We start from the raw sequence: 26,565 nt of genomic DNA on the forward strand, positions 1-26,565 counted from the left end.
ACTCATGGCTCTGAAGCAAACCTCAGAGGCTGAATTTAATTTGACTGCCTTTCAAGTCTGTACTTCAAGTTACACTCACATGTTGCACAACTTATCTATCTGAACATAGCATTAGATGTTGCTGCCTTAGGTTGAACTAAGGTGAACATGGGAAAGTCATTCCAAAATCTTATGGTTAAATTTTTACAGCGTTCTGCCACAGATAATTTGCCAAACCATCCTTATAATAACAAACATTTTAATTCAATTCAATTGCAATTCAAGGGAGAGGTTCCCAAAGAAGCAATTCTGATTTATTTTCACACATTCCCATGTCAATCCACAGTATGATGAAAACTACCATTGCTAAACAGTTACAAGTGACTCTCTGATCTTAAACAACATTCTTTTCTCCCTTCACTCAGTTTCTGAAACAAGGTGAGTAGCAATGACTCAGAGTAAATACATCACTGTGTTCTCCCTACTTGTTTCTAGGACTTAAAATATTTCTAAAATAGGTGGGGTTTTCCCTTGAAAATTAGCCCTATCAGCAGAATGCCTGTACACACAGAATCGGGATCTGTCTGATTCATGAAGTGAAAAAGTAGCTCTTCTCAAACCTGAATGACATTTGACTGCTCCAAGATATTCCCCTCCCTTAGAAATTTAGCAGACAGATTTTCATACTTTTTGGAAGATAATTCTGCCTGGCAGGAGTCATAAGTGTAACTGGCATTTATCAACATCATACTTATTATTCCAAAAGAAGTGCTCCATCCTTCAAGAGGACATAGGCAAACTCAATGGAAGTGAAGATTTAATTTAAATAGACTAGTTCAAAACTTTTGCCTGGAGAACACAAGTGACAAATGCTCAATTTCCAAGGCAACCAAAACATATGCTCTAGATATCACAAGCAATTCACTGGACTTATAAAGAGGTTTCCCACTCTTTTTAAGGATATTTTCCAAGAAAAGTATCTATGGAGATAAAAAAAAGCCAAGTTTTGAGTTTCTTAGGAAAGTTAAAAATTGATCACAAAAATCTGAAAGTTACATGCAACAGAGGGAATGAAATTCAATTATTTTTCTTAAATAACCAACAACCAAGAAAACTTGCTGCCTCTGAATTACTCTGCTAAAAGAACAGCTTCCTAGTGATGAGGTTTTTCTCAGAAGAAATCCTAATTAACCCTACACTTACCATCACAGTGTTGGATCATGCTAATACAACAGAGCCCAAAGTCTCTGCCAGGGGAGACTGCTGGTGGGAAGGAGTGACAAAACATCAAAGGTGTCCTGTGCCCAGCTGAGGACAAGGGGGTGCCATCAGCCTTGGCACACCTCCAGGGAAGGCAGGAGGGATGTGGCTGGAGCTGCCAGCACCCAGAGCCCTGGCAAGGCCCACCTGAGGGAGGAAAAGCAGATGTTCTGCAGCCATGGGAAATGCTCTGCTGGGCAAAGTGTAGCCCAGGGGCACAGCAAAGCCTCCCAAACTTGCAAGCATCATCTGGAGTCCCATCATCCCTTATGTGGAACTCCAAAATCTGTTGGGAGTAAGGTTTAGATGCTTTTGTTGTGGGAGAGTAATGCAGACTACGATGATCTACCAGGCATCTGTGAAAAGGAGCTTCCTCTTTCTGTTTCATTTTTGATGAACCACTCCAATTCTGTTTAATTTATTTACTTATTCCCTTTAACCAGAAGTTTATTTCACAAACAAACAGGAAAAGGCCTAAACAAACAAGTTACAGGCACAAATGAGACTGCAGGGCCTGGAGCTTTTTACAGTTTCCTGTATTTATGAAATTAAATTGCTTACTATAGTCAAACACATCTACTTTGCCAGGTATGTGGCAAAGAATGCCTCAAAAGATTCTATGTGTTTATTTCATCACTCATAAAGAGCTTAATAAGCATCTACCAAATGTTAAAAAATTTAATGTGAAAGACACTGTGCATCCCAAGTTAGAACTTTTATGGAAATACTAATGGAAATAGCAAAGGACCACTGCTACCTGATTTATTATTAATGAATTTATTTATTTATTTAAAAAAGATAGCTTTTGTCACTGTGTCATGGTCCTTTGGTTTTTTTTTTTAATATGAAGTGGTCATAAACCCCAACTTTTTTCTTTTAATAACTGATTCTTAAGCAATATTATCTTTGTCAGCTGGGGTTGCTGGGAGATGGTATCAGAGTTCATTATCAGTGCTGTCAGATATCTGGACTTATAATGCACTCAGAATAAGCTAATAATTCAAGCTTGTTTATACTCAAGAACAAAAAGAAAGCAAAGTGGATACAAAAGTTGGTAGTACCAGTCTGTGGCATTTGGCTATTAAATTCAGCTGGGTTAGAATACCACCTCAGATACAAATGTTTCTGTAAACGTGTCTGTGTGCTCACGTGGACGTGTGTGCGTGCATATGAAGTGCAAACCATGATCACACACAGTCCCATTTCTCTATTACTCTATTTAAATACTGAGTTTTAAGAGATGCTTTAATGATGCTGTTTCTTTTCATCAATAGTCTTCTCCCTAGGATAAAAATCAAATATTATATGCATAGCTAGAATTCCTTAAACTTATTTAAAATTGCTTTAAATTAATAGTAAACTTAAAATTAAACCCTGAAATTCTTTACTGTCACTTTTCACTCACTTTGTCCTTCAGTGACTCAAGTAATTGTGTGGGAAGATAAAACAAATGACTTTTCCACAGTACAGAGCATATGGCTTCATGAACAACAGATCTGTACAGATAGAAGTTTCACATTGATTTAGCTTTTACTGAACAATAAAAGTGTTCTTCAAGCTTTATGTATGCCATCAATTCTATTTCACTTATCACTGAGTAAAGCAAACATCTTGGTAAGTCTGGCTGCCAAAACAACACCAAAAAAGTGCATCCTTCTTTTCCCCCAAACTGTCTTGCTCTAAAGAAAAACTAAGAAGAAAATACCCAAATGGTATTTTAGTCTGCACTTAATGACATATTTTGTTTGAGGAGATCACTACTCTTCAGTTTCAGGGACCTCTAGAGATATCAAAAAGAACAAAAAAAAAAAAAACAAAACAAACAAACAAAAAAAAACCCAAAAAACAAAAACCAAAAAAAAACAAGAAGGAAATTAAAAAACCCTAACCCCACACCATTCATGGTGGGCTTCTAACTTTTTCTATTGATGCTATTTCACTTTGCACAGTTTTGTTGTAGAAAAGGGACTGGAATGAGATGGCTCATGTGCCTGGGAAAGTTGTCTCAAACACTGAACTACTTTCTATGAATACTTCAGTATTTTTTAGAAGCTGAAACAGCATCAGAGAAAGAGATTGAGATCTGAATCCAAAGCCCTAACACAATTCTTCAGTCATCTAGGTTATTTTCAAGACATTTTAAAATTTCAGACTTGCTTGCTGTATGAACCAGGAAGTAACTCCACAGGATACAATGAAATGAAGAGCAAAATGCAAAAGTCTGTTACGAGTGATTTGCTAGCCTTTACAGATATCTGAATGCAACCAAATAATAAAAAAAAGCTTCAAAGTTTGACACTCTCTCCTGCTTTATAATGTTGATACACACGTAAGCATTCTATAGCATAATCACTGCAATGCCCTGTGGCTTACTGCTTTGGAAAAACTAAGTTCTTTCCAGCTCCCTAGCTTGGTTTGTGAAAGTTTGTGTAAGTCACACATTCACAAATGAGTTCAATGTGCAGACAGCTGCACTTAAATTATTTTCCTGAATGTCTTCTGCATTTGTTGCATCTAAAAAACATAGCTGGCTGGAATTTAAAAAAGAAAAAAAAAAAAGAGGAAAAAAATCCAAAATAACTAAATTAATTCCTTGAAATGTGTTGTAGAAACCAAACTGCCATAAAAGGCCCTCTCATACTTCAAAGAGCAACTTCAATAATCAAAACAAAACATTTGCAATTGCCAGTTATATGCAAAGAGTGTAGCACTTTTGAGCTTGTGAAATTTATTTTGATGTCCTATAGTAGAGTTCATACATAGTTTTCAATGTTATTCTTCCCCAAAGCTCCTCAGATTTGGACTCAGTCACAAATGTGTGTGGGTGGAAGAATCCATCCATTTTGCTTACAACGTAGCACTTGAACCACAGGCTGCAAAAATGCAAACTTTTATGTCAGCTAACAATGCCATGCAAAAGTGTGGAGCTGTTAGTGGTTTTCTTCTGGTCTTCTCTGACATCATCGACTTATATCAAACACTGTTCTACACACATACTTAAGAAGAGAGTGTCAGATCTTAACGTGGGTGTGTTTGGGTTTTTGTAAGCTAGCTCTTTTGATGGACATTGCAGTACATTACAATGACATGCTTTGAACTTTAGTACAAAAGAAATGGTTTGGCAACATCCCCACAAACATACTGTTAAGGCCAGTTCCGTAACTCCTCGTAGTATATTTACATTACAAAGTATGAGACAAATTCTGAATTATTTGGAGGCGTGAGTTTGCTTAACTCAGAGTCCAAAAAGCCTCGTAATACTCAGTAGTTAAATACTTTCAATGCCACCACAATGCAATAAACAAGACAAGGAAATTCAATTTTATCTACCAAATAGCACCCCGCTCCTTGAAGAACTTGAAGAAAAATATCGTATTTAAAACGCAATCGAATTGGTGAATACTAAAGTTCAAACACAGAAAAAACGATAATGACAGAAATTCAAAGCTGCCCAATAAACTTGAGATTGGAACATGAAAAGTAAGTAAAAGCTAAGGAAAAAAAAAAAATCACTAGTTTACATCTTACCACTTCGTACTCCTCACTGCCAAAAAGGTACATAGTTACTCCTTCGCCGTCTGACACCAGTTGCCCGGAGCGCCCAGCCGCCTGAAGTCAGATCTTGCCCTGCATCCTCAGCTGCCGTGTCCCAGCCGGGCGGGCTTCCCAGGCTGCTTTCCCACGCCTGGGCTGCTCTTGAGGCACCGGGGCTCTCGGGCATGAACTCGGAGTCTGCTGCGAGGGCCGCGGGACCGGCGCGATGGAAAACTGCGAAACTCCGCGGGCGGCAGCGGCAGTGGCAGCCCCGAGCCCGTGCGGAGCCGAGCGGGGCCGTGCGGGGCGGGGCGGGCAGCGGGACGGGGCGGGCAGCCACAGCCGGGGCAGGCGGGACAGAGGGACGGGGCAGTGCGGGACAGAGGGACGGGGCAGTGCGGTGTGGGGGGCGGGACGGGACGGGACAGGATAGGATGGAACAAGACGGGATGGGATGCACCGAGACGGGGCGGTGCGGGCTGAGGGATGGGGCGGTGCGGGCAGCGGGGGGCGGCAGCGCCGCGTTCCGGCCCTGCCCCGCCTGGCGCGACGCCGCCCAAACTGTGAGCGGGGAAAGCGCGGCCGGGAGAGAGCGAGTGCGGGCCGCAGAGCCACGGCTCGGACGGGAGGGCCCGGGAGAAGCCGCCGGGGCCGGTGAGGGACAGGCTGCTGTGGCCGGGGCCCGTGAGGGCCCGTGAGGAGCCGCCGGGGCCCGTGAGGGGGCGGCTGCTGCGGCCGGGGCGAGCCGGCAGCGCCGGGCGAGCCGCGGGGAGCTCGGCTCGCACATACCCCTCGCTGCTCTGACCGTGCTGCAGAAACCCACGCAGCTATCTCACTATCTATGTCTTCCTAAAAACAAACAAACGAGCAAACAAGCAGCCCAGAATAGTTTTTCCCTTTTGCATGTTTCGCTCGCTTCATTGCTTCCTCGCACTGATTAGTTCCAGCCCGCTCTGTAAACACTGTGTAACTTTATCTCTGCGCCACAATGGTAACTGAAAAGTTACACCCGCTACCTCCAGCGCAGGGGAAGCGGATCCAGCATGGAATAGCACACCGGGACAGAAGAATCCAAGGACCCGCCCCGCTTCTGGCCAACTTCTAGTCCAGGCAGAGCAGGCAAGAAAGAGTAAGGAAAGCCAAAGAGCAGCGTAAAACACAAGTGACAGACTTCAAAGACCAGTTCCCCAACTGCATTCCCAAACTAATGTTAAAATGGGGCTTAAAAATAAATCCCAATAAAGATGGTGTAGGAATACAGCATAAAGTAAACCGGGTATGCAGAAATATTGCCCGCTGGGAAAGGCTGTTCTTTTCAACTGAGGAAGAGGCCACCAGTCAGCATCCAGTAACACAACCCCGATCAAAAGTGCTTTCAAACAGCGCTATGAAACCCATCCCTGCTCAGCTCAGTCCTCTCAATTCTTTATAGTTCACACTGCTGCTAGCACTATATCCTATAACCAGAACTATACATAAGCACTAAGAAAAAAATATGGAATATGTAATTTCTTAAGGAGGAAATGTGTGGGTGTATGCTTGCCCATTTATATCTATAATCAAGTTAATATAATATACACAGCATCTCATGACAAGATATAGCATTGAAAACCAGTTTGTGCTACTCAATTTCCTTCTCTTCCACAGAAGAAAGAAAACTAGACCTCTTTCCTAATAAAACCAGCAAACAAAGCAGTTCAAATCCATTGTAAATATCTTCCCTGTTCCTTCCCTTGCATCATCCTCTGCTTATTTTAAATACATCTCTTGACTAACTCAGTTTCTTTGCGTGAGTTAGTAGGATATTCTTCTCTCAATCTGTTTTCTCTGTCAAAACAGACCTTTTGTCCTCTGTTGACTATATGTGATGTGACTCATGAGTCTAGATTTTTTTATGTTCTTTTATGTAGCCACAAGCAGAGTTAAACCCAAGAAAATGGTTGGAAAAGGGTAAATCGGAAATCAGAAGACATTAATTTTATTTCCTACCATATGTTTACAAAATAGCATTAGTTTAAACCTGTCAGCTGAACCGGTCACTTTGCATTATATCAATTGCAAATTATGCTTCAAACAAATAATATCATAATAGTTCATTCCCAGAGCGTAAATAAAACATGCATCATTCCTAAATGGAGGCTAACAGGCATCAGACACCTCTACTGGAATGTAATCACCACTTGTCCAAGCTGGTTGCTCCTATTGATGCTGAATGAGTGTGGTCACACACACTTATTAGCTTTAATGTAATTGCCCAAGTTTTCCCACACAGTGTTTTTAGTGTGAAACCACACCTGTCAATACTGGCAAAGCCAGTGTCATCACACATTACTTTTCTTGTCTGATACAGCTCTTCTAAGCAATTGAAATTTGGGTGCTGTGGCCTGATTGCTCCCTTTTGGATATGGCTCTCACAACTAATTTGGAGAAAAAGAAAACCAGCAGGAACATTACAAGTACTCCTAACATCAAAATAAAGGAAAACATATTGCTTTGTATGTATTAAAAATTATGATAAGTTTTAAAAATAATTACATCAGCGCCTGTACTTTGGCAGTGAATATGAAATCAGGGAGGACTGCAGTTTGCATACACTCAACAGAGACTTACTTAGGGCATTATTCAGGCTGTCACCATAAGTGACTTTCATGTCACAAGTAATTCTCACTACAGACAGCACAAGCAGCCAGAGTTTGGCAGCTTGGACAGTAAATAAGCTGAATTGCTCATTGCTCTCTTGAATTGAAACATCATGACAGGTACCAAAGTCTGTCTCAGGGCTCCACAAAGCAAATTTGCATATAGCTTTTATGGTTCAAGAATTAAAAGTCTGCAAAAATGCTACCCCTGTTGAGGGTGTTTAAACTTAGCAAAGCACTTCTGGATGACCTGTGCTCCTCTCCCAGCTACGTGACAGCACAGGGTTTTTGCTGCGCATGGTTCCCCCAGGAGCTGAGTGAGGCAAGGGACTGGCCGGCAGAGGGTGGGCAGCGTCTCACCAGGGCTGACCCTTGCAGGCAGAATGCCATGATCCAGAAAGAGCAAGCAGAGAAGTGGAGGAGATGGAGGAGTGCGAGGGAGGTGTGGAAAGGGAGACAGAGGCTGGAAAAGAATCTGTAAACAATGGGGCTGAAGAGCTGGTGGGAAAAGCAGAAAACCAGAGGGCAGAACATGGATGGATGGCAGCAGTGTGACCCAGAGGGAGGAGAGCCTAGAAGCTAGGCTGGAAGACAGAACTAAGGTCCTGCAAGAAAAATGTTCATTGTAGGCAGGGAGCACAACAGGATTTGAAAAGGCCTTCATAGAGACAGCTGGCTACTTGACCAGCCTAAAGCTAGGAGGTAACCAGGACGGAGTGGAATGGTGTGGAGCAGGGCAGAAAAGCTGAGATGGGATGCCAGGGCAGAAGTGGCTGATCAAGCAAATACAGGCCATTGGAAAACCTGTAAGTTGGAGACTTCAGCAAGAGACAAAGTTTCTACTATATTTTGGGATAGAATGGAACTGGGATGAAGGCAGAAAGTGTCAAAAGCACAGAAATACGACTAAAAAATGGTAGGTGGAAACAAAGCTACGGGTGGAATTGCTCCTCTCCCCAACTGGCGCTTTCCAGCAGGACATGTTCTTGCAAATGTGTGACAGAGAGCTACACCAACATGACTTGATGAAGTCCTTAAGAACGAGCATTCAGACTAAAGAAAAATAAAATACTGTGACTGTGAGAGTCAAGACTACAGTCTGAAATGATGAAGTAAATCACAAGGATAAAGTAAATCCCTTGTTCAATGTATACATGCACTTTTAAAGTAGGTCTTGCTCATCCGTGGAAGCCAACACAGCAATAGCAATATTAATCATGTGTTAACAGAGGCAAACTAGTACAAACACAGGTGTGTCAATATGTGTGGAGTTTGTTTTCCCTGATTGCTTCCCTAAGTGTTGTTCCTTTCATAAAAATGTATTAAGGTGTATAGTATCTGGTGGAAAGGGAACAAAGAAGACAGAGCCAGACTCTTCTCATGACTCCTAATGAAAAGGCAAAAAGAAATGAGTATTGATTGAAATGTAGGAAAATACATTTTGACACAGAGAATTTTTTTTTTTTTTAATTTTACTGAGTGGGTGAGAGAGCACTGGCACAGATTGCCCAGGGAGGTTTCGGAGTCTTAATCTTTAGAGATAGTCAAAAGCCATCTGAACATGGTCTTGGGTTACCAGCTTTAGGTGGCCTTCCACTGAGCAGGTAACTGGAATAGCTCCAGAGCTTCCTTTTTACCTCAAGCACTCTGTGAAATTAAAAGTTACCTGATTCACATTGATATTTTAGGGATCCCATCTCTCCATTTTAATTTTCAGGGATTACGCATAATGACTTTTCAGATTGTCAAAGAGAATAGCATTTAACTCTGGTATTTAAACCCTGACCCATGTCTTTTAAGCATAGCTATGAACTGTCTACACTATAAATAGCTTTGTATATCATAGTACATCAACACAGTGCCTTTGGGAAAACAAACAGAAAAAAATGCTGACATGGTTGTCAAGGTTAATAGACTAAACAGACCTTTCTTGATAAACAAGAATCCTTCAGCTTGTATCCAACAGTAACAACATTTTTTTTGGGGGGGGGGGGGAACTGTATGGAAAGCAATTGACTCTCTCTTACCTAATTCAGATTCAAATTCAAATCCCAGTGAAAAATGTCAACAGCTTGTAACACCTTTACACAGCTAGTAACAAGAATTGTTAAGGAAACTTTTAGCCAAAAAACTCTGAATAAGCCATTCCCTCTCACATATGGCATGAAAGAGCAAGAGCTATTGCACTTCAATTACTCTGCATCCAAACTATCCCATTCCATCCCATCCCACACCAGCACTAAAAAAAAACCAAGGTTATTAATATGTGAAAATTATGATTAGCAACTAATTTTATTTTTTTTTCCTATGAATTTTAGATCTCCCATTGATTTTCTACCATAGGGGTCATTCTAACTGTGGGTAACATCCTTCCAGAGCATAAACTCAAATTTTCAGGAGTATTACTGCCCTGAAAGAGCTACAGCATGGATCTGAAGGCTGCCTTGTTCCTCTGGACATCAGCACATTTAGAAGAATGGGTCTTTTCCAGCTCTTCTCACTGCCACTGTAACTCTCTGAACGCTGTGAGATGGCAACTGCAGGGTCTCAGCAGTTAAGAACAACTCTAACGGGACTCCACATTCCAAGAAAGATCCAAATGTTTTATGAAAATGATAGGACTGCCTCAGCAAGGAAGACTGAAAGCATGCTAACCCAGAAGAGTTAAAAGTTAGCTCATAGCACCACATTGCTCAGACAGTTTCAATACAGGTTAAGTAATTCAGATGGAGTTTCCCAGACTTGTGCTTGAACATCCCTATTTTTGTGCTGGGGGTAGGCAAGCAGGGGGTTGGCAGGGCCAGGACACAATTTAGACCACTTCCTTCTCTTGAATGATACCTTGCTTTCTTTTAAAAGCATCCCTTAAAAGAAATAGCATAGTTTGGGGCAAGTTAACAGGGTTTGTTTGTTTGTTTAATTTTTGTATCAACCAAAGTGATGGGCAGCATCCCTGAACATGGCACAGATTCCAAATTATCAAGGTACACTGCATTAACTTCCAGAAGACTTGGTATTTCTTTCCTGAATTTATCCATTTTATATCCAACCACAAAATAAAAATCCATCTCCTTCCATAAAATTCCATGCATCATGTAGGATGCTTGTAATTCTCCCTTACAGATGGTGTACATCTGAAAGAGGGTTGTTAAGTAAAATTTTATTCTGTGAGATTTAGTTTAGGTATATAATAAACCAGTGTCAACTAATTCAAGATGCAATAATGAAAACACTTCCTTAAGATTAATGTCACATCTTAAATCTCAAAACCAAGCTTCAAATGAATGAATAGTAAAATCTGAAAGTATGCCCATGGAAGTACAGGAATGCTATATAAATTTTATTTTTAAACATTAAAACTGCTTATCATTTGCAGATTGTTATTGGTTATTATGGTTACCATTCTCTAACACAATCCAATCTGCCTGCACTTTTCTATTTCAGGATACAGCAGTGATAACATTAACAGCAGACTTAACTTCTCAACTTGCAAACATACATACATTAGGGGCACATGCTATCTCCTCCTGCACTGAAAGATAACGTGAGCATGTTCTCACAGTGTCACAGAAATAACAAGCTCCTGATCTCCCTGCAGTCAGATGTTAAAACTTCTAATCCACCCCGCAGTGAATGTCAGGAACACAGCATGTTTGAAAACATTTGTATTACAGGTACATAATAAAAATACCTGTTGTATTATAAATTCTCTGCATCACTGAGATATTGGAGAGGTGCTATAAATGCTGTAAAGTTGCAAAATCTGCCCATAGGTGATTGTTCCCATGCGTAGGCAAGATTTTTATTTTTATTTTTTACATGTGATATAGAGTCATGTGGAACATTGTCTTCTTAAAGCCTTGTTGCAGTGAAACACAGAGAACAGGGAGAGATACAGAAAGAACAATTCAACGTGTTGTTGCTGGCCTAAGATGGTCACAGAAGTCACCTGTGGCAGAATGTGCTGCCAAACACTTCTGAAACAGCAGTAAATTCTGTCAGAGCTTTAAGGAGTTGGAAGAAAAAATTAATTCAACAACAATATTTTTAAAAACTAATACCTCAGTATTAAATAGGAGATAATGTTTGCTTTCCTATATGTATTAATTGCAAAAAGAGAGATTAATATACTTTCGGGCACAAGAATTTCAGTAAAAGAAACAACCTTCACAGAGAACACTTGTATCCTGAAGTAGAATATATAAAACTTACACAATGCTGTAGCAACAGCTTGTGTTTGCTATTTTACCTTAAAAAATACATCTTTCCACTGAAAGGTTACTACTTTACAGTGTTAACCATACATTAATGCAGCATTAAATAAATAGGGGTTCTTAATCTCAGTGAAAAGCTTTCACCTCTCGCACTCGGCACTCGTCTGCCTCTGGGAGCACTGAAACGTTTCAAGTGCCATGGGCAGCTCCATCATGGCCAATGCTGATTGTCCAGAGCTGGAGACTGAGGAATAACTTTGGGTCATAGCTGTGCAGCCCAGACTAGCTGGAATGTTACCCTCTGGCCACATCCCCATCCTGTGGTCCACTTACACAGTAACTTAGTAACTGATAGTTCATGGAGGAGATGTCCGAGCCCCTGTGCCTTTAAAATGGTTTTGGCTTTTAAAATGTCCAGCCATATCTCAAAATCACATTTACAGAAGTGCTTGTAAAATTTGTGCTATTGATACCTCCAACTTCTGTTCCCGTTTCAGAAAATAAAATGCATCTAACCAGGAGAACCACAACAGAGGCCAACTCTGCCTTTGTTTATGCATTTTTAGCAAAAGCCATCACCCCACAATTCAATTTAAATCATTGATTATCACCAAACGTTGTGGTTTCTTTGGCCTCGTTGCTTCTTCAAATCTCAGTTCTCATTTCTCATTTTTCACTGGTTTTGAAACCTCTAATATTTTTTATGTTTTGCACTCTTAAAATCTGGATTAATTCCATTTAATTTTTGATGGACTAGCTTGTGCAATTTAATAAACTCCACTGAAGTAAGTTCTGGTGAAATGTGAAAGCTGGAAAACTTGTCTCTGCAGAAAGGACTATTTATCTCTTGGGACCCACTTGAGAGCTCAAAATAGGAATTAAATGGAATTTAGGCAGCATATGTGCTGCTGTAATGGCTCTCTCACCTATGAGGCTGGGTGTCACCCTGGCAAAACAGAAATGTACTTCAGTTTAACGAGCAGGGAGGCAGATGTGTAACCCTGGCCAGGAGCTCGCAGAGTGCTGCAGAGCCGGAGGAACCAGCGTGCCAGCTAAGCACAGACAGCAGGCTGCAATGCAAAGGATTAAAGAAGTGCAGTAAGTTGCTGCTCACAGAGAATTAGTGCAATGTGTTACAACAACACGATCAGAACTGCCTTGATGAGATGCATCATGAAGGTAAGGTACTTTCAGTCAATCTTCCTTGTCCACTCAAATCAACAGGATCTTGTTAGCAGAGAGTAAGAAGGTGAATACTTGGCAGAGAATAAGAAGGTGCAAAGGTCTTTCCATTTCTACATTGAAATGACTTTTTTTTTCCTCCTTTTCCTCTAGTTATAATCTAGATATAACTCTAAGACGTAAAAATGTGATTTTTCAATTGCATTTTTCTGTATTGCATGTTTTCTTCCCCTCCCTCTTGCCACAATTCCTGATCAGTGTCCATAAAAAGAATGCTCTGAACAGCCTGGGTTCCCCACACTGACAGCACTGAAGCTCATGCAGCTGAGCAAAGGGCATATCTCAAACTGCATTTCTGTGGGGCTCTCCTTCTCTGTCTGACACTGCAGGACTCTGCATTCTCCAAGAAAAGCATGCAGCCATTTTCTACACCCTGAGTAGAATTTTAAAGGTGAACCTGTTCCTGTGTTCCAGAAGTCATCCCCTAGCACCTTTTATAGCTTCCAATCTATGATACTAAGGTGCATTGGGTGAGGATTTCTGAAGTCACTGAGAAACTCCTCCTAAGTACAAAATATTTGCTAGACATTTGATTTAACATGAGGGAAAAAAGTCAACAATATAAGAATTTTAATCAAATCCACAATTGTTGATCTTAATATGGTAACAACCTATAAAAAGACAATATTTTGAATTCCAAGAGGCAAGAATTTCTCCTCTCCTAAATTGTATATTATGTTGTCCATGACATGAACAGAATAATGGATTTACACTGAACCAGCATCAATGCAGAAAGTTGCTTTCAAAATTTAAGAAGGAAATTACTTTCTCAAGTAGTTCAGTTCTGACACCTTAAACTTCTCCTAAAATAAAATACTCCTGCCATTACAAGGCTGGTTGCTTTGTTTATGTCTACACAAGTTCTACTGAAGCTGGGAGATCATGTGAAATCAAAGTGATAAAACCTGATCACATTTTCGTGACAGAAAACATTCAGCCAGAAAATATCATGATGTCCTAGGAACTCACTGATTTACTCTGAATGTTGCAGGAAGTTATCAAAGTGCTTCTTTTGAAAGCACCTTTTTCAGCATTCCACCATAGCATCAGCTATTCCAACTATTATGAAATCAAGCATTACCCTTTTTCTTATACACCAAAGTGACCCGTTTCCAAGACAAACTGGAAATAGAGATGAAAAAAAGTATTTTAAAACTTCAAAAATAATTTTTTCCAATGCCTCCCTCTATGCATTAATTTAAAAGTTTCTAGAGAGGAAATATTGAAGAGATGACTCTTTCAAATAATACTACAGTTTGAAAATACATGTTTAATTGTTAGCTCATAGAACTGACTTTTTCATTTTACAAGAACAACAAAGTATATGCAAATGTGACACCAAGAAAACCAACCAGAACCTTTCAAATAAATATCAATCACCTAATGTTGCTTAAACAAACAGGAAAATCGTAGAATCATAGAATATTTTGTGTGGGAAGGGACCTTCAAAGGTCTTTTAGTCCACCTCCAATTGTAAGGCTTTTAATAAGAAAGAAAATTCTAAAGCCCAGACATGTTTTGGTCACAGAGATTTTCAAGCAAGCTCTATCCTGTTGAAGTGAGCTGCTGAACTGTGTACATAAAACTGTGGGAATTGCACAGGAATGATAATACATACTTGGCTGAGGACTTTGTCAACTGAGAAAACACCAAGACAATTACTATGTCTGTAAGTCAGTCTTTCTACAGGCATCCTCTGATCAGCACGAGCACACTCAAAGTTAAATTTAGCTTTTATATTTAGCAGGCCTTTAAAATTATATTTTCTTCTGATACTAATACCATTAACTAGCCAGCTAGTACTTTTTAAGTGATGAATATGATAAATCATAAACCTGAAAGCATTCTTTCAGCAGCCTCAAAACATTCAGAAAAAAATAGATGTTTATATCCAGTAAAATACTGCAAAATGGAATGTATCATTAATGTGCTGAAGGAAAAAAGTTGTTTAGTGACAGCAGAAGTAATGAAGCTTGGGTTCCCACACACACCTCCACAATACTTTCAGCTCTCTCTCATTTTCCCTACACACCACATGCTCTGTACCCTCAGCTCCCCTCCCTGAACTTCTCTTCTCATGAGCTGAACAGGAGTGAGCATTTGTTTGCTCTCTTGCAGAGTTGAAGTTGTGCTCCTCAGCTGGATGGATGCTGCCTTCCAGATGCCAGGGGAGGCTAGAGAGAGCTCTACATCTCCCACACTGGCCCCTTGAGGAAATGGCTTCAACAGCTCCTCCAGCCCCAGGAAGTTCTGCTATAATCACTCAGTGCTTCTGAGACCTCTGCAAGGCTGGTTTAAATCGGCCACTGAAGCTCCTGAGAAGCACAACTAACAGATGGAAAGTGGGATTGCATAAATCTTGTCTTAGGAAACAAACCTAAGAAATCAGAGCTGTTATACAAAGACTGTCCATGCATTTCATACTCGGCAGCTTGTTTAAATGTAAGCTTGCTTGCCATGAGCAGCAAGGTAAACACTTAATCTGTGTGAAAATTTTCAAATCATCACTGCCACAGAGCATTGCTTGCAGTTATCAAGCAGTTACAGGCTTTTGTGACATGTACATGCAGCACCAGTGGCACAAAAGAATTTGTAAAGAAATACTGCACTTGTAACGAAGGACTTTAGGGACCAGTAATTAAAATATTGCAAACATTTATATATTAATATGTAATTAGACAAGCTATTTTCCAAATTCTGGCATCTTCTGTATTTTGGCCCATAGCAAAAAAAATAAATTAAAAAAAAAGTAAAAAAAAAAAAAGAATCCCAGTGGTTTAATAGCCTACAAAATTTATATCTGAATGCAACTGAAGTTTCAAAGCACTTTACCTCCTGTCCTTTTACACCTTTTTTCTTTTTTTTTTTTTTTCTTCTGTTGTGGCAGCTCCACACCAGGGATCCTGGGAAGCAAATAACAGAATTTGCCCTTTCAAGTTTATTAATTCCTAGGCTTGCTCACTGCTATTTGAAAACTGAATAAAAAATATTAGCAGCAAACATATATTTCACCGATGTCAAAAATGTAAATTTGGATAAACTGGAAAAAGGCAGGGTGCCTCTTCTCTGCTTAGAGGGTGAGGTAAGGACAAAATGTCCTTACGCTTTCTGACAGTTACTGAAGTTTCCATACTTCAGAATTTCTATGTTACAATGAGTGTTGGTGATGAAAATGTGTCAGTAGTTATGCTATAAGTAATCCTTTATTTCATCTTTTTATAACATTTTAATTAACTTGAACACATAAGACGTCAGCATGTTCCGAGAGACATTCTGTTATCTGGAAGTTTAGAAAAATGTAACCATAGGCAGTTACTGAATTTCTGGACAATTATACAATTTCAATCTACTTTTAATGCAACAACTGCCATTCAAAGACTATCAGCAATAATAAATTTATTTAATTATTCATGCCAATAATATGAAAGTTCTCAAGCTATATCTCTTTAATCTTCCCAGTTACTTTCCTCCTAGATATTTAAACAATTCATTTTTTTTCAATTAGATAATGTCTGAGGAACAGTACTGCTAAACAAAATGCTAATTTGCAAGCACAGCTTCCTGTAAAATGCTTCTGAACAAAAAGTGACCACAGCTAAAATTCACATTAGCAAAACAAGACAGCCTTCCCCTCATGACATACCTGGAGACTAGAATAAAAACTGAGGAAACAGGAACAGAATAGTCATCAGCTATCACTTTGAAAGAAGGGTTGACCAAATACTGAGGGATCCATGTACATGGCTCAATCCCTTTTACTGCTTTCCATCTGTGTTTCACTTCACCTATCCTGCTTTTTTGCTGCTCCTCAGTCTACAAGGGCTGTACAGGCACAGCACCACTCCCTGTGATCCCTTTACCCTGTCCAATGGTAACTTCTTCCTCTAACAGGACCTCTATGTTCATGTTAAATAGAATTTGGACTTCTCCACAATGGCATATGAGGGAAAAGCTTCCTTTTACTCTATAGAGCAGATAAACACAGCTTCTCCTTGGTGACATTATTTCACAACCAGCAGACAGAAAGATGAAAATGTTGCAGGAAACATGTACATTAGTTTTGCTAAGTTTCAACATTGATTGGTTTTGTTGAGGAAAACAGTATTTTCCAAGTTGAGGGTTTTTAAAAATCTTACAACTTTTTCCCAACAAAAAAAATTATGTCCTGATTTCTCCCCACCTATAATTGTACTGGGATTGTTAGAGAATCCCAACACATTTGGTTTATCAGAACCCTTAGTAATTGCTTGTATATATAGATTAAAACATAAAGGCTTAAGCTTTTTACTATATTAATTAGATAAGAAAAGACTAAAGGCAGCTATAGCTAAGGTTGAACTCAATTACTGTAAGGGTCTTTTCCAAGCTGAATGATTCTGTGATTCTATTAGTAGCTGATTTCTACTATTCTGAACATCCATGCTGAAAATAATTCCAGTGGAATTATATATAGTAGTTGTACCCTTTCCTGCCTCATGGCACACTTCCTGCAAGACCCACTGTTGCATTACTTTCCCCACAAACATAAGAGGATAGTCTAATTTGAGTAAAAAGAAGTTGTTAATAAAGAAAAGTTGTCCGTAAGAGGAGAACACAATGGATATTAGCAATAACTAATCAGTTTCTTATGTGGAGATCCCTAAATAACCCGGGAATAGCAATGATCCAAATCTGATTTCCTTCTAGAAAAAAAGCTGTGGAGCAGCTGTTACACAAGACAGTGCCCCTGAATTCTCTCAGAAGAACTCTGGAGAGGTACTGCCGTGCTTAAGGTACTGTTCTTTTACTGCAATTTTATTCAAATAGCTCATAAATGTTATAGAAAGAAGCAAGCTTAAGCCAAACATTCAGCTTAAATCTATGTTTGCGTAATTTCATTTTAATCCCCATCCTTTTTTCATACAGTGTAAAAAGAAAGTACATCCATTTGAAGTTTAAAAATAGTATTTGTTATCTATTTAAATTTTATTTCACAGCACAGCTGTAATGGGATGTCTGCTACTAAAACTCCCTGGCCCCAGGATACACATACCTGGTCAAATGCTGCCAAAGCAAGACTCATGAATGTGTTACAACCTAATGCAAACAAAAATAATGAAGAGTATAATGTTTGTGTCTGTAGAGAGAATGTACTTCAAGCTACTGCCAGCAGAGAGTCCCATTGCTTTCATATTGAGAAGAAAACAATTTAGCACAATCCCCAAAAATCACTGAACAAAAAGCAAGCCACTTTTAACTATTTTAATAGGGTCACAGACAGAAGCCCTTAGCAGCAGCCATCTGAAAGTGCTTTCCCTCCCCCTCAACTCATTTTTTTACAGTCTTTCCAGACTGTAAGTCAAGTTAGTATGTTTCAAAAAAGGAAGCTCAAAAGTATGGTTTGGACTTCCACAAAAAGGCTGGCACATTTCTCAACAACATTTCAGCTTGGCTAAATGAGAACAAAGTGGAACAGTTTAACTGTAATTAAGTTAACTCGCAAGCCAGCCTCTACATCGCATTGTAAAATTAAAGGGCTCCCAAGCATCTGGCCTGCACTCCTACCACATATGCTTACCCCAGGAGCAATGTGCTTAGTTTGAGGAGACATCAGGCGTCTGTCAAGCATGCCAGCCTCACTCCAAGCAGGCCAGCCCTTCCAGCAGCAGCAACACTTCTTACAGGAGCACCACCTCCGACGCAAACCAGCGAGAACTTCAGCCAATCAGCCCACACTGACCATCATTGCAAATACCTGTACTTGTAAGGCCTGGTTTAAAGGGCACAGCTTTGGGCTCTGTGGAGCAAGACTGTTTGCTGGCCCTTTCTCTCAGCTGTTGATCTGATCCAGTCCCTACGTTAGGGACAGCTCAGCAGAGAGCCTGTCACCATCAATTACCAGGGAGGAGTGGGAGGGCCCCGTGCTCATGGTGACGCCAGCTGCTGTAGGGACAGAGCCTGCACACTTGCTGGAGTAACATCCCTCTTTGTTCATCTCAGATGCATGGCTTGCAACATGCATGGCCCCCTGGTAACATACAACTGCTGTGCAGCCAGAAACAGGAAAGACACCTGAGCATTAACAAGGCATAATCAATTTATTGATTGATTTTTCCGGATACAAATATTTTTTTTTATTCTCCCCCCTGCCCCCTCCCCCCACCCCAACAGAAATATTATGCTGGAATTTCAAGCTGTAAATATCAATTTAAGTTGGAAATTTTCTTTGTAAAAGAAAAATTCTCCTTGACTCTATCTAAGATAGAAGACTTATTATGATAGAAGATATATATATATATAAGGTTCATATAAATGAACCTTAATCATCCTAAAACGATCATCCTAAAAAACTGTCACTAGATATTTCATCACCGCAATACTTCTATATATTAGCCAGTCAAATGAAATCATCAGGAAAATTTACATGCATAATATTATTGGCCCTAATGAGTTTAAGAATTTGCAAGATTAAGGTCAACTGGCTTAAAATAAGAGCATAGGTTAGAAGTAAATAAGGATGCATGTTTGTATCGGTCTGAGGCTTCTGGAGGTGAAGTAAAAAGGAGCAAGGACCAGGCAGCAACAGGCAAGGAATGGTATGAACAGAAAAAGAGCTCCAGAGAAGCCACTTCCCCCTCTGTTACCACTGAGATAATGAATATCAAGGCAGTGATTCCTCAGAGGAGCAACAAGCACAAACATTGTTTTGGCCCCAGATGCTCAATGAGCTGGGCAATCTGCTCCTCTGCCTATGCCTCAAGACTGTTCTCCAATAACCCCACTAAGTCCAGCCTCTGGTCCATGAGAGCTGAAAACACTGTCCATTTCCAAAGGCTGAATTCTTAATACCAACTTTGTGTGTAGACTCTGTAGTCAGAGAGGAAAGGGCAGATTCTACCTCACAAAAAATGCCAAACCAGATTTTTCTTTCTTTCCTTTTAGACAAAGAACTCAGACTGGCTTCTTTTTTTTTCTTAACTGGTCCCTACACATTTTTTCACACAGACACTTTTAAGGTGTACCAAGCTTGATCAATATAAAGTTACATTCTTAAAATGTAATTTCTTATTTATATTATCTGCATACCAAATTATTAAAAATTCTCTTTCACTGAAACAAGAAGTGACTTTTGGTTAATACCTGACCAGGTGGTTCTTCATTTGCAGGGGTTTTTACAGTTTGTTGTTTGTTTATTTTTTTTTTAAGGGGACTATGGGAATATGGGATTCTTAATATTTTACCACTGTTTCAGAATCCGGTATTCATGTTAGGTCCATTTTGGATGCCGAAAGAGAATTAAATAAGTAGAAACTTTGCCCTTATTTCTCATGAAATAGACATTTCTATTTACCTGAAATAGACTGAGCAAAGAAAAATACACAAAACACTGACAACCTCTTGCACAATTTATTTTGACTTCCATAAGGCACTTCTAGGATGCGTATTAAACTCAAAATGTTGAAACAACTACTGGTTTCCAAGGAAGCAAACAGTAAACTTCAGCAAATATAGTTTTAGAAGGCTGTGAGAAGTATAGCGATTTCTGATGCAATACTGTATTAATAATGTTGGGGGTTTAACAGTAAAATTACTGAGCAAGCTTTTTAGCAAAGTTATTATCCTTAAAAAATTTAATGCATGCTGTGGGACACAAATACCTTGGGGCAAATCAGAACTACTCTGAAGAATACACAATCACAGTCCCAGCTGGAATATTGCAATTAGGACAGAGCAGCTCTCATTCCAGAGGCTTATTTTCTGCCCTTCAGCAGATTTTACAGAATACTGAAACTAAGCTTGCAAGACCACACTGTCATCATGGCAAATTTTGGTATCATAATATTGGAACAGAAGAACTCTGTAGTTCTTCTGTAGTAGTTATTACTGTGTAGAAAACACAGTAATGAGATAATTTAAAATATAGAAACAGTAACAGAAAAATTTGCGTGCACCAATCATAATTTCTAAAGCTCCCTAAATCTTTCAGTCATAGAATAGAAACACTTCTTTTTATTCCTATTTTTTCCTTTTTATTTGTTTTTAAATTATTTTAACTTCTGAGCAGCAAACAGCATGGAACCAGTACTCAGTAAGTGTTAGATAACTTCCACCCTTTTTTGCCCAAGAGGGTGAATCATTGCCTAAGAAGTGTAAGATTTGTTAAAAAGTATCTGCTATGTAACCTGACAAATTACGAACCTGAGAACAAAGACCTTCAAACCCTCACCAGAAAACACATCTTTATTATGAGAACAGGAACCCAATTAATGCAGAGATTACTATTCTAATTCATTCTTTAATCCCATATAGTTCTAATGGAGAAGTAGCCTTAACTTTAAATCTTAATAATTTATATTTACACAGTGATTTCATCAGAATTAATATTAATTAATATTAAACACAGCTTTATAAAATTTTACTATGTTTGGACTATAAATGTCATTAAGCACATGAGAAAACCAAAGTACTGATTAACTAAATACTCAGTAACATTCTATTAGAAGTTTGCTTGTAAATGTTTAAGCTGCTTTGGTTTTGTCTTTTTGTGTAACAAAGCAAGATGGATGTCAGTCTATAAAAGTTCTTGTTGATAAACCGGATCAAAAATGAGTTGTTAAGAGATCACACAGTCAGTAACTCAGAATTGGTAAAACCTTAAGACATATGAGTAATTTTTCTCATCACTAAGTTATTGTGCATCAGCTGATCCATATGCGGACATGTGGGCACGCTTAGCATATGGCAAACAAATTAAGGCAATTTACTGTAATTCTGCCTCATTATGAATTATGTTATCTGACATTTGCTGATGAGTATATGCATGAACATGACAACTCATAAATTTAAATACCTAAGTCTAATACATATATACTGGAAAAATTTTCAGGTTTGCTTTCCCATTTTAAAGACAGATATTGCATTTGTTTTTCTACAGTTACTTCAGATATCACATTTGCTTTTATTCAGTCATTAAGTATCTCATCAGTCTTAGAGGAGTTCTCAAAATACAACTTTATGTTTCTGAGCTGCCTCAGCTGGCCCTTTAGGTATTCAGGCAGCCCATAGAAAGAGCTCAGGTGGAGTTAACTACAACCCAAGCTGTTCCCTTTTCCTATGTGAAGCTGAGTATTTATCCCTTTACCATTCCTATAAGTGACACATGTTACCAGCTCTTCTCACATGGCAAAAGTCAGCTTCAGAAGAGTTTTCTTTCCCCTTTTAAAAGATCCAAAGTCTTTCCAAAAGATACCAAGGTATTAAAATCCCTCATTTATCACAAGACAGAAGAACACTGTATACATCTGCGCAAAGTTGATATATATGAATTTTGACATCTAAAAATTTTTGTTGAGAAGGGAGATAAAAAATCAGTCAAAGCTCACACAGAGATAATAATTCATAAGCAAACAGACCAGATTAATTTTTTAAATTGTTCCAACAGTTTGTTCACAGGAAACACACAAACCCACCCAAGCCCTGTCAGCAGTAGGGTGCTCAGCTCCGCAGCACACATCAGAATTCATGAAGGTTTTTCAGGTTCATGCTTTCCCTCTCAGACCTGCACCAAAGTGCAGTGTGCTCACTGTTGTGCACACTGGCTGACACAGCAGGTCCCAGGTGAGATGCTGGGACAGCAGCTGGTTGATCCTTCTAGTCAAAGACAGGAAACACCCCCACTGTGGGGGCTGAGCTTTAGGATCACTCACTGATCACTTTTCCAGTACACTCTGCCCAGTTTAAGCAAAGGACACTAACAGGGTCTCCTGCCTCTAAGGAAAAGTTTGTTCAGTACTGGATTTAAAGTCAACCTCTTGTTTGTCTTTCTGTGAAAAATAGTCACAGAATACAGAAGAAAATTCTGTTACTCCTAAATATTGCAAATAGGTTTTAAGGTTTGAAATGGGGGAATACACAAGCCAGCAGAGTTACTGATTATAACAGACAGGGAAGAGTTTGATGAGCATTTTTTAATAAGGGTAATCTGTATTGGTTAGATACCTACTGGAACAAGAATGCTCACAGCTGTATTTTACGGCTGAAAAGCACAACAAGAGTGCCTGGCTTATAAAGAACTACCTTGATTTTCCTCACTTTTGGCCAGCTAACTTGAAGAAACTCTTGCAAATTGTTGCTCCTGAGACCATCAGCCACACCTGAGAGTGGATTATTGCATCTTCATGGCTGTTGATCTTCTGAGTTCAAGAACACACTGCTTTGCAAAAATAAGTTTAGAAAATTCAAGCAGTCTAAATACACTCCTGATTTTTCATGACGCTTACTGCAAGATTCACCAAGTATGATCAGCGCACAACAGCACTTCATAGTTAAGTGTTGGTTAGGCAAGCCAGATTCACAGAGTATCTACAATTTGATTTTAGTTTCTGCAGAGAAGGAGCTTCAGCACTAGATGAAATTTTAAGATGGCACTGAGAGATGTGTTAGGAAATTTACAGGAATCCAAGTGCAGAACATAAAACACAAACATCACATAAACCAGCTAAACTAAAGGTTTAGATGAATTCACACTACTGCTATGAGCAGAGCTCTTGTTCCTCTCCTGCCCCCATCCCTGGCATCCCCAGCAGGTGCTTCCCCAGCTTCCTTCCCCTCTACCATCCCAGCACTTGTCAGGCCCTTCCAGGACAGTGACATACCTGGCTTAGTCAGAAACTATTTGTTTGTTTTGTGGAGTTTTTCTTCCAGTCATTAAGATGAAATAGATAAAGGAAAAAAAAAAGTGGGGGAAAGGATGCTGGTAGTGGTGGGGCAATTCCATCACTGCAAAGCCTTACCAAAAAAAACCACCAAGGGTGTAAATCCATTTGTGAGTTTAATTTCTATTTTGTAATGCATGGCATTAGCTATGCAATGTAAAGCTTTATCAGTTTTAAAGCAGAAAAGAGATCTACTTGAAAAGCATCTCACATTAAAAATATTAATAATTAACCACTCCCACACAAATACTTAAGCAAACAGAAAAAATGACGGCTTTTAAGATAAATATAGTTGAGCTTAACATTTAAACAAAGGGGGAGGTTTTGTTACAGATTATTCATGTCACATTTTTCCCTTCTAAAATACAAATTTAAGTCCATCCACAGTAAATAAAGCACACCTCTTTCATTCGTATATTTTGATTTTAGACTTATGATAGCTACAGACAATGTTAGCTTACTGCAATCTCCTTCAATGTTAATTTTTCTGAAAATGTTCTTATTGGCGTGATCTGAAGCCCACAAGGCTCTCTTTGGTTGGCTTTAGATTAGGACCTTACATAACTGCAACATCTGGGCCCCATTTCAACTATGCAAATTCCAGCAGACACAATTTCTGTGAGTATAAATTAGTTTTTGTTTAACAGACACCTGTAATTTGGAACAGCTAATACATATTCTCCAAGAAAATAATGAAATAAATACTGCAATTTTGTATGACATGCACCTCCAATGTATTCTGGCGTGGTGGTTTTTTTTAACATCAGTGCTTTGGAAATTAATATCCATATCTGCACAGGGGATAAAAAGCACAGCAGGCCAGTATTGCCACAGCTGAAACTACTGCAAGGTAGAAAGACCCAGCATCAGTACTCTTCTCCTATATTATTTTTATGCAAAGTATGAAAGTAGTACAACATACTGTGTAAATTCCAGATTGATCTGCAATTTTACTCAGAAGCCAGGAAAGCAATTTAATATTAAAGCACAAAGATACACTGCACCATTGCAGAGCTTACACGAAGCAATTGGTAATATGTGAGCGAATGCATATTTGTCTATGTGCAACTCCTCAGTGAAGTTTGGAAGGGATTGCTATCAAACAGCAATCCCCACACAACAGCCCATTAAGCTATAGGTAATGCAGAAGTGTGGTGAACTGTTATAATCTACTTTCTCCCAAAGCATAATTTTCCTACAGTTACAATTACAAGACCAATTACAAATTCTTGTTAAGTCGCTTTTTTGTTACTGACAATAAAAAAACATCACACAAGGATATCTATATCCCTCCTTGTAAGTGCACAAACAATAAAATGTTAACAAGATTATCACTAAATCCTTGCAAAGAATTCATTTTTATTACTATAGAAAAAAAACCTTGCTGAAATGAATGGATAAATCAGAACTTCTTCCAGAGTAAGGTGCACTGATTTACAGGGAATCAGAGAACAGTCTTCAGATTACAGTCTCTAAGATTATACCAAAAATAGGTCAGAACAACAGTGCATTATAAGGACTAAAACATGCATTTTTAAAATTATTTTCCCAACTCCTATCAATGTGATAGGAGTGGATTATTCACACTCTCTATTTATTTAATATTCGCCACTGGAGAACTACTTATCACAAAATACTGCAGGCTACAAATATCTGAGATTATCTATCTGTATCAATAGAAATAGTTTATTAGGTTGATAATGCAGCATTTTCAGTGATCCTTTGCAAATAGCATTCTCCACCCATGAATCTAAAATGCACTGGGATTTGTAATTCTCAGTTCAACACTACTTATCTGGATTAGGAAAGCAATTATTTGCCAATTAAGACATGCAAATAGGCTCAAGAAAATAATTTAACAAGCAAAAAGAATGCTAACTTACTCTTTTTAATAATAGGAAACACTGTACTTTGGATTTTTTTGTTTTAAGGGAAAGAATGATAAAACCACAGTCATACAAAGCTTAAACTACAATATATTACACACATAACCTACTTTGAAAAAAGACTAGACTGCAAAATAAAGCAATTAAGCATTTAGTCAACGTTAATTGAATTCCCTTGTCCTCACCTACATAATCATATTCTCATTTCCAGGGAGCTCCTACATTTTTCAGCACTCAGACACATGAATGTTTACTGATATGTTATACATATTTTTTCTTCTCTTTGTACCCCTGAGTATTTGGGCCCCAGGCCTCCTGTATGTTCTGAAACCCATGTTGTTACCTTTGGGCTTTTTTATTTTATGAGAAGGAAGGAATCTTAAGGAAGACATGAAGAAAAATTGTAATTCACTCACATGACAATAAAAAGGAAGAAAGCTTTTTTAAAGTAGAAGAAATGTGCTAATTAATGGGTAGAACAGAACTGGAATGCAGGCAAACCCCTTAAGGCAGGAGCATTCCCTCCTCTTGCATTTTGATCTAAAGATCAGTTGTCAAGAAAAAACTTAAGCCACCACAGCCATCTGCCATGTAAATTCAGAAACCATATTGCTGTAGAGTAAGTAACATACACAGCAAATGACAGAACTGGACCCACAAATTGAGTGGACACATCACATTCTTGGAATACAAATCCACTGAAAGCCAGTAAACACACATTAAATAAAGCTTAGGAATAGTACCACAGCTGCAGTTTTGTGTCAGTATTCATGGACAACAAACTGTTGTGTGGAAGGATATCACTGCACACTTGCTTTGTGCTTGTATTTCTCTCTATTTCTGCTATTGGCTAATATTGCAAGCAGCTAAATAAATCTTTGATCTAATTTTGTACAGCATATTTTATGTCAAGTGCTAAATTAATAGATGAGGGGAAGAAAGAGAAGAAAAGGAGATACACATCAAGTTCTTCAACTTTCAAAGTTAGCTTAAAGGCTGATAAAAACCATAACACCCAGAAAACATCATGGTGCTAAGCTGCCCCTAAGCCCCCCTCAGGGCTGAGAGATACCGCTGCAAAATCTTCCAGGGAAGGAGGTTGCTGTTAAATATACTT

General features: G+C 38.9%; 1 protein-coding gene across 6 annotated transcripts in view; it reads right to left on the reverse strand.

Moving 5' to 3' along the window:
* CACNB2 (calcium voltage-gated channel auxiliary subunit beta 2) overlaps window positions 1-26,565 on the reverse strand; it is a 248,464-nt gene that overhangs the window by 106,254 nt on the left and 115,645 nt on the right. The window contains exon 1 of one of the 6 annotated variants that reach the window (XM_077174267.1): window positions 18,426-18,686. The exons of 4 other annotated variants lie outside the window; for them this stretch is intronic. In XM_077174267.1, the coding sequence (XP_077030382.1) occupies window positions 18,426-18,476 (51 nt within the window). In that variant the 5' untranslated portion in view covers window positions 18,477-18,686. Of the gene's footprint in view, window positions 1-4,767; window positions 5,184-18,425; window positions 18,687-26,565 lie in introns of those variants that run through there. One more of the 6 variants, XM_077174271.1, reaches the window with a different exon arrangement.

The sequence above is a fragment of the Agelaius phoeniceus genome, chromosome 1 (genome assembly GCF_051311805.1).
Source record: "Agelaius phoeniceus isolate bAgePho1 chromosome 1, bAgePho1.hap1, whole genome shotgun sequence".
In the NCBI taxonomy this organism is placed as follows: Eukaryota; Metazoa; Chordata; class Aves; order Passeriformes; family Icteridae; genus Agelaius; species Agelaius phoeniceus.